General features: G+C 38.0%; 1 protein-coding gene across 3 annotated transcripts in view; it reads left to right on the forward strand.

The window, feature by feature from the left end:
- Pde4d (phosphodiesterase 4D) overlaps positions 1 to 14,182 on the forward strand; it is a 1,402,687-nt gene that overhangs the window by 677,972 nt on the left and 710,533 nt on the right. Inside the window, exon 1 of one of the 3 annotated variants that reach the window (XM_042690976.1) lies at positions 13,631 to 14,052. The exons of the other annotated variants lie outside the window; for them this stretch is intronic. Within the exon in view, the coding sequence (XP_042546910.1) occupies positions 13,781 to 14,052 (272 nt within the window). The 5' untranslated portion in view covers positions 13,631 to 13,780. Of the gene's footprint in view, positions 1 to 13,630; positions 14,053 to 14,182 lie in introns of those variants that run through there. 3 annotated transcript variants of the gene reach the window in all.

Raw genomic sequence — 14,182 nt, forward strand, 5'->3', positions numbered from 1 at the left:
TATTGCATCTGTCCATGGAGACTCCAGAAAAATATATTGATTGCATTTCTTCCCATCTCCATAGTTACTGATAGCACATCATTTTGTTGCTTTGTTTTATGCAGGTCCTAGGGCTTAAACAAAGGGCCTTGGCACTGTCTCTAAGCGTTTTTGATCAAGGTTAATCCTCTGTCATTTGAGCCACAGCTCCACTTCTAGTGTTTGAGTGGTTAATTGGCGTTAAGAGTCTCATAGACTTTCCTGCCCAGTCTTGCTTTGAACTGTGATCGTCATATTTCAACCTTCTGAGTAGCTAGGGATACCAGTATGAGCCACCAATGATAGCATATCTTAAAATCACCTTGAGTGGCATTTAGACCATAAATATCAGCATTTTCTATAAATTAGGGACTGATTCATTTGTTCATGTTATACATTGCAGAAAATCATGAAATTGTGTATAATATGCAGATTAAAGTTAGGTATATCAGGCCTGTGGCCACTACATTGTAAATAGCACAAAACTGAGGAAACAAAACGTCCAGCATTTGAAAACATGCAGCAAAAACAAACAGTTTACCTGGTTATTAACAAATAAGTGAAATTACAACATACTTTTCTGTTGTTTCACTTTTGTTAATAAAAAGCTGGCAGGAAGTATTGATTATGTAGAAACTGTATTCCTTTGTTACTTGCAACTTGACTTTTTTTTTTTTTTTTTTTTGGTCTGGGACTGGAACTTGATGGCCAGCCATCTACTAACTGAGCTATGTTTCCAACTGCTTTGGCTTGACTTTCTCTGTGGTTTCTGTGTGGCCACCTGTCCCAAGTCCATCATTGCAGATAAGGAAGCTGTGCCCTAGACAGTGTTTGGCTCTCCTAAGGCTCAAGGCCAAGGGTGGTACAGTCAGGACTTGACTCCTAGTCGTCCTCCTTTGTTGCATGCAAGTAAGTCATTTACCTATGGAGGCTGCAGGAGCACTACTGCTTGCCCAGGATCCAAAGGGTCTGTGAATTGTAGACCATTGGTTCTGCTCAGGGAAACTATTCCACAAAAGAGTAAGAGTCTTGAGCAGGCCTGACAACTGCTGCAGTGATGTGTGAATGAAGGGCTAGACAGGAAGCAGTATTGGGCACAGTCTACCTTCATTACAGCAAATGCAATCTAAAACACAATTTACTGAGTAGTACCAGGTACTGAAAAAGCAAGTTGATGCCTTCTCCTTCTCTAAGCCTTTCTATGATGTTAGATATCATTAAATTGGAGACACTCTAGGGACAGGCTTGGTTAAATAAAATTGCTGAAGTGCTAAAATTGAGCATTGTCTTGGAAGCAAAGTGAAATATATCTTCCCTCTTCTGTGAATGTTAGTGGCAGCCATTTTAATTTCTTCTTATAGAGAAGCTATTCTTGAGGGGAAAAAGACCTTGCCAAAGACTGCAGGGTAATTAATAACATAAAGTTGTTTGAGGAGGAAAGATGTGCATTCTTGGTGGGAGTATACATTGAATCATCCACTTTGGAGAATAATTTGGAAGTATTATTAAAAATATAAAAAGTATCTTACCCCTTAACAATATTCCTTCTATTATTTTAATATTCTTAGTTGAAAGGGGTAACATTGATCAAGACGTATTGTATTCATAAATTGTTCTGTGAAATGGCTCTTCCTTTATACAACTACATAAAGATAATACTAAAAAGAAATAATAAAATCTTGGAATTAATGACCAGTGATTTGCTAAGTAGTTCTTTGTGTTCTAGTAAAACACTGGAAAACTGGATAGTGTTCTATAGCAAAATGGGTAAATGAAGTACAAATTAGTCCCACTGTGGAATATTGGGCATCTGACAAAATTTGTGAGAGACGTCTTTATTGAAGAAGAAGAACAAGTTGCTATACATCATTAAATATGAGCCCATACCTTTGAAAATAAAAAGGAATCAGAAAGCAGTAACTTTTCTTCCTATTGGCTTACAATATTACATACTATTCAGTATGGTAGCTCTTACCCACATAAAGCTAAATTAAACTTAAAAAATGAAGGAACAATTAAAACCCAGTTCATCATTGGGTCTACCTGGCTGGCACACTATAGCAGAAGACTTGGAGAATAAGTACACATCCTATCAGGATTTCCTTTCTGGAGGGCCTATTTTTGGAGCTGATGGTCTATAGAAACGTTAGGTTACTAAATACAATGTTTTCAAAGTTTGCAATGAACATAGATAATATACTATTCAGATACTTTAAATACGTTTGCAAACTTAAGTTTACCTGGCAATAACATTTCCAGGACATTTTAGATTTTTATTAAATAAACCAGTATATGTTGGCTTAGACAAATGGTCCTTTAAACTTGTCAACTATTTGAAAGCATACACAAAAATGCTAGAACAAACAGTACCAAACCATTTCCTCTGCCCTTCCCTGTCTTTAGCAAGTGTCAACTGAGCATTTACTATGTTTTCAGGCCTTTAACACACAAGGATCATAAAGGAACTGCTGCTTAAACTCAGGTGTTTCTCTGTGGATCTAACAAAAGCTTTTTTGTGTCACAAATCATTTCTCCTTAACCGATTAAATAAATACTGGTTATCTTTATGCCATGTTTATGAAATTACAGACTATAAATGATAGTTATTAGCCTCTCTGGAATACATATCTTTATAATATTAGTCTACTAGGTATTCATATTTATTTTATTAGGGCTTATCATATTGATTTCATAAAGGGGCTCTGGTGTAACTCAGTGGTACAGAGCTTACTTAGCATGTGCAATGCCCTAGGTTCATAGATTATCCATAGAAAAATAGTAATTTCAGAAAAAGATTGCTACTTGTAATTTAGCAATCATTTATTTGAGCAGATTCAGGTCAGAATAACTTCTTTGAAAGCAACAGAAAGTAAAATACATAACCACTGTTAAAGATCCACAGACTGTGAAGTGTTTTTCTCTCCTCCTGTTTTTCTTTCCATCTTCACTCTCCCTCCCCACCCTCTCTCTCTCTCTCTCTTTCTTTCCTTCCTTCCTTCCTTCCCAGAACTAGGCATTAAACCCAGGACCTCATACTGGGTAGGCAGTTGATCTACCACTTGAGCCACAGCCCACTCCTTTGCTTTTATAGTTTGTTTTTCTGGTAAGGTCTCCTGCTTTTGCCAAGGCCAGCCTCAGACCTTGATCTTTCTGTTCCACCTGACTGCTGAGATGACCGATGTGTGCCACTATGCCCATCTGTGTATATACCCTTCTTGATGGATTTAATTGCTAATGAATCTTGCTGGTAATTTTCTTGGCAGTGCTTCGGACTGCAGAGCAGGCTACCTTGAAGGTCCCAGCTGAGAGAAGGGATAAATATTGTTTCCAGATGCACAAGGATCCACATCCCCCATGTGCCAGGAGAACCCAGCACAAAATATTTTCCCATTAAATACCTGTAGGATAATTTAAAATTTTTATGCAGGAAACAGTCTATGAGTCTTTCTTTTGGGGAGTGGGGAGGTTCCGGTCGTGGGGCCTGAACTCTGGGCCTGGGCACTGTCCCTCAGTTCTTCAGCTCAAGGCTAGCGCTCTACCACTTGAGCCACAGCACTACTTCTGGCTTTTTTTTCTTTTTGCTTATGTGGTGCTGAGGAATCGAACCAAGGGCCTCTCTACCACTGAGCCACCTTCCCAGTCCCAGTCTATGAGTCTTAAAGTTTGTCTTATGATTTTATTATGTAATATTATATGGTAAAATAGTTTTGTAATACATTACTTATTAACTATTAGTACCAACGAAAAGAACTAGCAAGTTCATCACCTTTTTTCGCTGGATTTCACTAGCCATCCATCTCTACGTACTTCAGTGTGTGGATACTGGATCCCAAATTTGGTTCATCAATAGCATATCCTCTGAGCTTTATAATTTAGAATCTTGAGTCCCCCACTAGCTGCCCTAAATCAGAATCTGCATTTCTGTGTGGTGTCCAGGTGATCCAGAGGTGAATTAAAGGTTGCAAGACACTTGTATGACCTTCATTTGCCTTTACATGTCTTCCTCTCACTAATAGTATCACCTAGTCTACTATGTGTCCAGCCCCTTAGTTTGCAAACAGCCTTCTAACTGGCATACTATCTACAAGGTTGTCATTTAACTTTTGGTGCCAGCTGTCTCTTAGTCCCTATGAAAGTTTAGTTTATTTCCTTTGGAAACATACCAATTGCAGAGGAGGGTGGATCTAGCCTAAAGCAGTAGAATAACAAGAAGAGAGTCTAAAGGAAGACAGTGCCAGGGCAGTACCTGGATTGGCCTTCCATTCTACTTGAAGCATTCTGCACACACACACACACACACACACACACACACACACACACACACACACACACTTACTTCAGAAGACTAGACAGGTGTGCATTACCTGTCAGCGATGTTTAAGGGGCTGTTTGTACTGAGTTTATTGAGTTCCTGGATACATCCATCTTTGCAAATGCTGAATAAGCAAGAAGACTCAGAGCCATGCACGTCTGAAGTTACAAATCATATTAGCACTGATGAGTATGTCCAGATTTAATACATTTAATCGCATTCAACATAGCTCAATTTTTAAATCATAAAATACATTCTCATACATAACATTAATTAGAATTGGGCCTGCTAGTCTTCGGTAGGATACTTTGGGAAATGTGAACTCCGAGGTTCCTCTTCTTAGGAAGGCTAAGTCCTGAGCTTTTGAAAATCTGACTTATTATGTAACCATGAATATACCTCTCTCCTTTACTATTTTAGAAGTAAAACAATGCTTTGATTCCAAATATTAAATTAACTTAGGCATTCCTCTCCCACTCTGTCTCCCAAGCTGTGACTCAGATGTCAGAACACATTTTTTTACCTAGTTAGGGAAGGAATTTTCATAAGTTTTCAGGGTCATAAAAGCATCAGTAAGACACCTGTTTAGTGTGGCACTCTCTGGTTTTCCATCATCAGTTTCTTAGACTTTGAACATGTCTCTCTATTGTCTCTTCTTACACTGTGGTCTATGACACATACTAAACCCATTTACAAGCTGCAGAGATCATCATACCTCTGATTACACTTGATAATGTATCTCTGAACACATACAAGCATGAAACTTGTGATCAAAGACTAGGATTTAATATGTATATATGTGTGCATATATATGTGATATGTGCATATATATACACCTTTTCGTAATTTTTTAATCAAGTACTAAGGCTTGCAACTCAGCACCTGAACACTGTCCTTTAGCTTTTTTGCCCAAGTCTGGCACTTTAGCCATATTTCTTCTTTAAGCTTTTTGCTAGTGAATTAGAGATGAGTCTCACAGATTTTTTTTGCCCAGGCTGGCTTCAAACTGTGATCTTTAGATCTCAGCCTCCTGAGTAGCTAGGATTACAGGCATGAGCCACTGTGCCAGCCATATTTTGTTTTAAAACAGGTTTTTGTGAGATATAATGTGTGTATACAATTCATACATTTAGCATGTGTGCCTGTACAGTTTTCAAGCTTCACACATATAGTCAGGTCATAGAACTTTAGACTGGGAAACAGAGTTCCAAAAGAAGTTAAAGTAAACTTGTTCAAGGTGATTTAGCTAGTAGAATGGAGAACAAGATTCTGGGTTCTATAAAGCTTTCCATAAAACTGTACATAAATGACTAGGTTTCAGAAGATCCCCCTATAAGTTATGCATAAAAAAGGTTTTCCTTGAAACTATTATTGACCTTTGAGACAATTGATATATTAAACTTAAACAATTCTAACCAAGATACACCTGTGAATCATAGAACTTTCAATTTAAATACATTGTCTCATAAAAACCCTATCCAAGCGCCAAGTTGAAGGTTGAGAGGGTAAGGTTATATTACACTACCTTGAGAAAGACTCTATAGTTCCTTTCCTTGGAACATGGGAGGGTGCCTGGCTGAGTACAGACAGTGAAAGAGAGGGATGAGGTATTCAGTTCAAATATATCACAGTTGGGTTACCATCTTCTGAGCCTAGGCAAGACACTGGACTCGGTCCATGAACATGTCTATTATGTGGACAAGGACAAACATTTGCTTCTTCTTGTTAACTTCCATTGTGAACAAAGACTCTGAAGGTCTGTCCAGGATCTTTAGTGTATGTGAAAGATCATGGTGGGGGGGGGTTGAAAATCTTTGATTTATGACTTCTGGAAAATGTGACATCCTTTTGGTGTATACAGTCTTGAGGAAGTTAACTTTCCTTTTGTTTCTCAGTTTCCTCAACTTAAAAATATATTCAGGAGGCTGAAATCTGAGGATCGAGGTTCAAAGCCCAGCCCAGGAAGAAAGTCCCATGAGATGTGTCTCCCCAATAAACTACTCAGAAAAACCCAGAAGTGGCACTGTGGCTCAAATGGTAGAGCCTTGAGCTAGCCTTAGCAAAAAGAGGCTCAGGGACAGCACTCAGGCCTTGAGTTCAAGCCCTAGGACAAGCAAAAAAAAAAAAAAAAGGAATGATATCCATTTCCCCATATTAGGTGTGATGACCAAATTAAGTAACAACACATAGTTCTTGTGTTTGTGCTTAGTACTCTGTGCTTAGTATTTCTCTATAGTGACTTTTCTCAGGAATCAGAGAGCTGCGATCTAATCATTCAGCTATTGGATATTTTTTTGTTTGCAAGATGAAAGCAAAAATGCCTGGCTATTTCCACTAACAGAAGAGTGAGAATTAAGGTGGTCTGATAATATATTCAAGTTTTAGTGGCCATCAAAACTTACTGTCTGTATTAAAGCTTGATTAATATTTATAGAGGACATTTTGGTGTTTCATTTTAGTGAAGTAATTAGGAGTAATTGCTGTTCCATTACTGGAAGTTGTGGGTTTTTTGTTGTGCGTGTGCGTTTTTAAGTTAATGTTTCAGAAGGAAAGGAAAGGCTCTTACCTAGGCTACCTTGCCATTTTTCTTAGGAATAAAATAAACATGTCATGCTAATATTGCAGATATAAGGTTTCTCCTATAAAATGTTAACTTTCTTTTCATGTGAAATGTTGACATACTGTTTTGGTAGAAGTATGTCTAAATTTGGTTTGATTCTAGAAAAAGGTTAGGTTTGATCTTTATATTAAAAGGAATTGAGCTCTCATGAACACATTGTCACTTTAATATAAATGAAATATTTTAATACTCTTAAAAAATAGCCTAGGCCGGATGCTAAGGGTTCAGGCCTGTAACCATAGCTACTCAGATGGCTGAGATCTGAGAATAATGGTTTGAAGCCAAATGCAAAAACTTTTAGCTACAATTAGACAGCACAAAGCTGGACCCAGAGGCATAGCTCATGTGGTAAAGTACCACTATCAGTTAAAAAGCCAATGAGAGTTTGAGGTCATAATTGCAAGCCCATTACCAGCAAAATTAATGAATAAAAACAAAATATTAATATACCCATAGTGACTAATAAGTGGGACCATACTTAACCACGTGAAATGTATAATTGACTATCCACTTTGATTTTTCTGTTGACTCACATTCTCATACATAGCCAAAGAACAGTTTCTTCTAATTCTTGTTTCATTTGTTCTAACTTTCTATTTCAGTACAAACTCACATGAATAGACATTGTTGAAAGAAATAGCTCAGTTACCTTTTAGGGTATATATTATCATCAGACTTATTTCATTTAAATCTCTTTGTAGTTTATTTATCTATATAACAAATAAATTTTGATTTTGATTTTGATTTTTCTGTAGCATATAGTCTAAACTTCCCAAACAATCTTCTTCCAAAATCTGTTACATTATTCTTTCACTTTCATCTTTCAGGACTTAATTCAAGTCCAACTTCCTCTTTGTTATTCATCATCAATTTAGATATTACTGATCATTTTTAAAAATCTTTGAGATACCAACTATTCCAATTACTAATTTGTTATTTAGCTTTTGTTTTTGTTTTTGTTTGTTGCTAGGAGTATTTTATATGTCTTTCAGTTTTAAGTAAATACTTTACTTTGAAAAAAAATACCTGCCCTATTAGCCTAGAACCTAATAAAGTTTCAATGTTGATGATGATGATGATTTGAACAATGTTGATGATGATTTGAAAAAAGTCCTGTTTCTCAATATTCAGATATGCTTTTAGATAAAGGAAAGATACAATTTTTATCAGAAGAATTCATAATAATAGCTGAGTGCTGGTAGCTTATACCCGTAATCCAAACTACTGAAGAGGCTGAGATCTGAGAATCGGTTTGAAGCTAACCCTGGCAAAAAAGTCCATAAGACTCTTATCTCCAATTAAACAGTAGAAAGCTGGAAGTGGAGATATGATTCAAGTGATACAGCTCCATCTTTGAACAATGAACCTGAAGGACAACAGTCAGGTCCTGACTTCAGGCCTCAGTACCAACACACACACACACACACACACACACACACACACACACACACACACACACACACACACACACAAAATACTTTATCCTGACATAAATTTTAAATGAATAATCATGGTGGAAACTTAATTTTAGAAGATATTGTTTGGCAAAGTAGAAAACTATTATGGCATCTAATTAACACTCCTTTATTTCAAAGCAGTATAGTTTCATATGGATTAAAAAAAAAAAACCAAATCCTCAGGAATTCCCTCTGCATCTGCATACTCACCTGACTACTTTGCCTCTAAAAGAACTTCGTGACTTGGCATGCTTTATAGTTTGTTATGGTCTGTCTTCTCAGTGTGGTCAAGAACATAATTATGTGGGCACTTGGGTCCTTATTGTTTTCTATAGAAACACACATAATTGATGTGGGGGTGCTACAGAGTAAAAATACGAAGTCAGTTCCTCACAGGCACAGATACAAAGCCCATGTCTGTCACAAATGAACTGTAATGACTTTTGGCAAGTTGTCTATCTTCTCACATTCCATTCTATAAAATATTGATATAAAAACTACACTTTCAGGCTCACATGCATGAAGCCCTGAGTTCAATTCCTCAGTACCACATAAACAGAAAAAGACAGAAGTGGTGCTGTGGCTCACCTGAATGCTAGCCTTGAGCCAAAGAAGCTCAGGGACAGTGCCTAGGCCCTGAGTTCAAGCTTCAGGACTGGCAAAACACACACACACACACACACACACACACACACAAAACCTCTACACTTTCAAGGGAGTTGCAAGAACTGGCTAAAATACAATGCTAAATTCCCCAAACATACTTGGTATCTAGTAAGTGTGGATTTCTATAAATTCTTTAATCATCCAGTGGTAGGTTCCATTTGTGGGGTGCATAATAAGCATAGCTTGGGTTCAGAAATAAGCTTTTCACACTAAACACGCCCTGTATCCTTTTAACCATTACCCATCATAGCATCTCTCACTATCAGGTCAGGTCCTTGGACCGTGTCTGATGGAAAATTGAAAGCATTCTCACATCAGTACCTTATTTACCCAGTTAAAACAATGTTTGGAGAAGCAAACAATGTTTTTTCCAGTCAAGTGTAAACCATTTTAATTTAGCCATGCTTTTGAATGAGCCACACCATTGTTTCTTTTACTCATGGAAAATCTAGAACTTATACTTACCTGTGCAAGCTCATGTTTTCCAGTCCTTTTCCATGCTTATGAATAACAATAGAAGTAAACAAATACATTAAAGGATTCCAATTAATACTAAAACACAGTAATTAAAAAAAAAAACACACTGAGAAGTAACTAGGCAAACTTTATGAAGCTGAGGAGCAAACAATGTTTTTTTCCAGTCAAGTGTAAACCATTTTAATTTAGCCAATCTTTTGAATGAGCCACACCATTGTTTCTTTTACTCATGGAAAATCTAGAACTTATACTTACCTGTGCAAGCTCATGTTTTCCAGTTCTTTTCCATGCTTATGAATAACAATAGAGGGAAACTAAATATATTAAAGGATTCCAATTAATATTAAAACACATTAATTTTAAAAAACACACTGAGAAGTAACTAGGCAAACTTTATGAAGCTGAGATTTTATCTGCTGTTCTAGGTGTGGGCGACTTTATCAAAACATTTCACCTGCCTTCCAAGTTCCACTTGTTCAAACCTAAGTCCTTATTTGGTTGTCACGGAGTTGTGTTTTTTAGAAAAGTTTCAGGATGCTACATTTTAAGAGTTGCCCCTCCTTCCCCCACCCAAAGGCAAGCTGTGGACTGGAGCACTTCCCTTGAACGTCTACATTACTATAAAGAAAATTGCCAGTCTCCCCACCTCTGGTTCTTTCCAGAAGTTTACAATTTGCATTTCGTAGGGCAATATGATTTTTGTTAGCATGGTTTTGTCAGAGGTGGGAGGGTTTTTCAAATTATTTCAAGGGGTTTGGAAAGAATTTCTAATCCCAATTTTATTCCTAAAATCTAGTGTGTATGGCATACATATCTGAGGATTTCAGGAGAATAAGCATGGTTGTTAGGAAACTGAATTAATGACTAGATATGATGACCAGGAAAAGGCTTTCAGTCCTATGCCTGCCCTTTAACACATACCAAAGCATGTCTAAAGATATGGCTCAATAATTTTTTGTTAGACTTGGTATATCTTCTATTTTACCTTCATTATGACCTTTCCCAAACTGTTCTCTGTGAACATTCCATATAAAATACCATTTATGTGAGGGCTGGGAATGTGGCTTAGTGGTAGAGTGCTTGCCTACCATGCATAAAGCCCTGGGTTTGATTCATCATACCACGTAAACAGAAAAAGCCAGAAGTGGTACTGTGGCCCAAGTGGTAGAATGTTAGCCTTGAGTAAAAGAAGATCAGGGGCCATGCTCAGGCCCTTAGTTCAAGCCCCAGGACTGGCAAAAACAAAAAATAAACAAAAAAAAAAAACACTTATGGAAGTCCATCATGTAATTCATTCTCTCCAAATGCCTTCTATAATGTCACTGAAAACAAAAACTAGAATCTAGTTAATGAAGTTCCCAGTATAAAGCCATATCATTCTTAGTAGCATAACTGTAGGTGTCACAAAGTCACTTTTGTCTACTTAGAGCCAGGCATTTAAAGGTGTACTATCCAAAGGTTCTGGGTCTTCCATCTACAATTCTTCATTCAAATTGTTTTGTGATTATTATCTGTCCTGCTACAGAATAAGCTCCTCCAGAGCGGGGGGCCAGTCACATGCTAATCTCTGAATGCTTTAGAGCACATAGTTTGGCTCTTGGTACAAGTAAGTACCTAGTAAAATCTGTTGAGTGGGACTCAGTCCCACTGTCATTCAGTAGCAGAATTTTTTTCCCCCTGAAATTTAATTTTTGCCTTCTCAATCAGCTTCATATTGATTTTCTTACATTATTACCCCAATTCCTTATTTCTTTGGCCCCCCCAAACAGGTTTTACAGCTACTCACTGACGCTGAGGAGTTCTTTCTTTTCTTAAAAAAAGTTTCATTACATTTACACTTTCTAATCCTTTACCCAAAAGTGCTCGTCTTTCTTATCACCCTTTCCATTAATTTTCCAACCAGCCCCTATTTCAGGAGTCCTTCATTGCATATATGTGCTGTTCTCAATATACTTCTCTGTACTTGATCATATCATTCCCCGTGTATTCAAGGTGCCTTCCTAAGCCTTGGTGAGTTTAGCGTTATCCTTTTAAGTACAATTAGCTCTTTGAGGGCTTGCATTGTACAGATGGTTTACAGAACTCTGAATGCAATGGTTAAGCCTCAGCACACTTCATAGAAATAGGTAATTATATATATGCCTACATATGCACACTACATGTAGCATACATATATAAGAATGTATATATTGTATTGAAGTGGTGCTGTGGCTCAAGTGGTAGAGCACTTGCCTTGAGGTGAAGAGCTGAGGGACAGAGCCCAGGTCCAGATTTCAAGCCCCATGACCAACCAAAAAAAAAAAGAATGTATATATTGTATATATACTATATATGTGTGCATATTTAATATATATTTGTGAATGTATAGAAATACACATACACATACTATATGTGTATGTACACACAAGTATATCTTTTTCAATTCACTATGGAACCTTTTGGCTTAATGTTTTACATTTATGAAAACTTTTGTACCGGTAAAATTCTGCAAGAATAGTAATCACTTTTTGATCTTTCAAATGTAAATAGTCTCCTAACATATTTAACCATAGTACACATATTCCAGTGACTTGTTCTAGGTACTTTAACAGGAGAGAGAGAGACTCAGTGGTTGATCCTGTTTTAGTGAACAGAACCTGTCTTTATAAAATTTTAAAGACAAGTGCTTGAAACTTAAAGCAAAGCAATGGGGTGGGGAGAAAAGAGGTACTTTCAAATTAACTCAGTGATAATCATAGACAGTTCTCTGAAAGTTATTAACTCAGATCTTTCCAGTCTCCATGTGGCTGGATGCATTCTTTTTTTTTCTCCTTCTTAGGTAACTGTTTTGCTTTGTTTTAAAATGTAAAGTATCCTTCCATCATGAATGATTTGATTACAACACTAAACTTAGCCTACAGTGTCACTGCTGGCACATCCCTATTTAAAGGTTTGGGTTCTTTTCCAATGCTGTTCGAATGCCTGGTTTTCTATTATCCATACAGTGAGATGCAATAGGCTCTATTGCTTGAGGACTTAACTTGTTACCACATTTTTAATTTTTTTTGTAATAACATCATTTCTTCTCTTTCATTTTAAGCCTCTATTGAATAAGGTTATTGGACCTACATCCATTACAGATTGAAAATGTTTATTCTATGGCAATAAAAAATTATAAAAAGCTCAATTTATGTTCTTCTTTTAGGACTGAATAGATAAAATATGATATAACACACAATAATTGGAACTTTAAACTCATTTTCAAATCCTTTTATGAAAACAACCTGTTTCCCTGGGTGGGCTTGCAATTACATACAAACAGATTACAATTTACCCTGTGTGGGTGAATAGCATTATTTGGTCTTTTGAAAGGACCATAATCACCAAGGTTGTAAAAATCACCCCTCAGCAACCTGTGGGGTGTTTTCATGCGTAGTTATTTTGAAAGCTTTTTCTCCCTCTAGAGGAGGGGGAACTCCATCTTTACCTCTTGGGATTTGTCTCAGAAGGTGCATCAGGCTGAGTTTTAGTAAGCAGAGAAATATTTCTCCTTGTCTAGCTGGTACTTGTTTACTTTCCCCTTATAATAGAAATGTTTTTGTTTTTGTTTCTGTTGTTTAAAAAAAAAATGGACTGGCAATTTCCTTTTATGTATGTACACCACCACTGTAGGGAGAGAAATAGCCCTTGTGGGAAAACAAGGTCAAGTTCAAAGTTTTTCTTTCCTTTGGATTCAGGAATAAGCAAATGGAAGTCTGGCCAAACAACAGAGCAGCGGGCATCTGATGGTTAAGCCCTCCCCTCCCCACCCCCACCCCCAGGACTTTTTATGTACATAAGCAGAAGTCACTGAGCAGCTGTGGCGCATTAGTTCCAATAGTTTACCAGGCTGCTCTGTAGCTAGCGTAGCGCTGACAAAAGCTTGCTGGCGTGGTGGCTCCCCTCCATGTTCCCTTGCATGCGAGCTCGCTGCTCAGTGATCTCTGGCAGGGGCTGGGAGAGGAGGAGAGGAGGGGTGACGTTGAACCAGTTTCCGCGGGGGAGTGCGCTCGCTCGCCTGGTCGACACCCTGCTGCATCTCCAGGGAGAGACCCAGGAAGGGGGATCGAAGGAACTCAGGAACAGCTGGACCTGACTTGCTTCCCGGGGCAATTCCAGGACGGGAGAAGGAAGAAATCGTTGGAAAGGAGCCAGGCAACCACGTTGCCCTGATTTGTTGCCAACTGTACAAAGTTAACCAGGAAAAAAATAATGGCTCAGCAGACCACCGCCAGCGCGGACACCTTAACAGTACCCGAAGTGGATAATCCGCACGGTGGTCCCAACCCCTGGTTGAATGAGGATCTGGTGAAGTCTTTGCGAGAAAACCTGTTGCAGCATGAGAAGTCCAAGACAGCCAGGAAATCCATTTCTCCCAAGCTCTCCCCGGTGATTTCTCCGAGAAATTCTCCCAGGCTCCTGCGCAGGATGCTGCTCAGCAGCCACATACCCAAACAGCGCCGCTTCACCGTGGCACATACGTGGTAAGGTTTGCACAGATCACTGGGAAAGAGTAGCCTTTCCCCAACGCTGATAGTGGGTGGTTTTTGTTTTTGTTTCCCCCTCCTCCTGTCGTTTATTGTGGGGGGTTGGGGGGGCTGGGGAGAGAGAATC

This window comes from Dipodomys spectabilis, unplaced genomic scaffold (assembly GCF_019054845.1).
Source record: "Dipodomys spectabilis isolate Male_0828 unplaced genomic scaffold, ASM1905484v1 ptg000140l, whole genome shotgun sequence".
In the NCBI taxonomy this organism is placed as follows: domain Eukaryota; kingdom Metazoa; phylum Chordata; class Mammalia; order Rodentia; family Heteromyidae; genus Dipodomys; species Dipodomys spectabilis.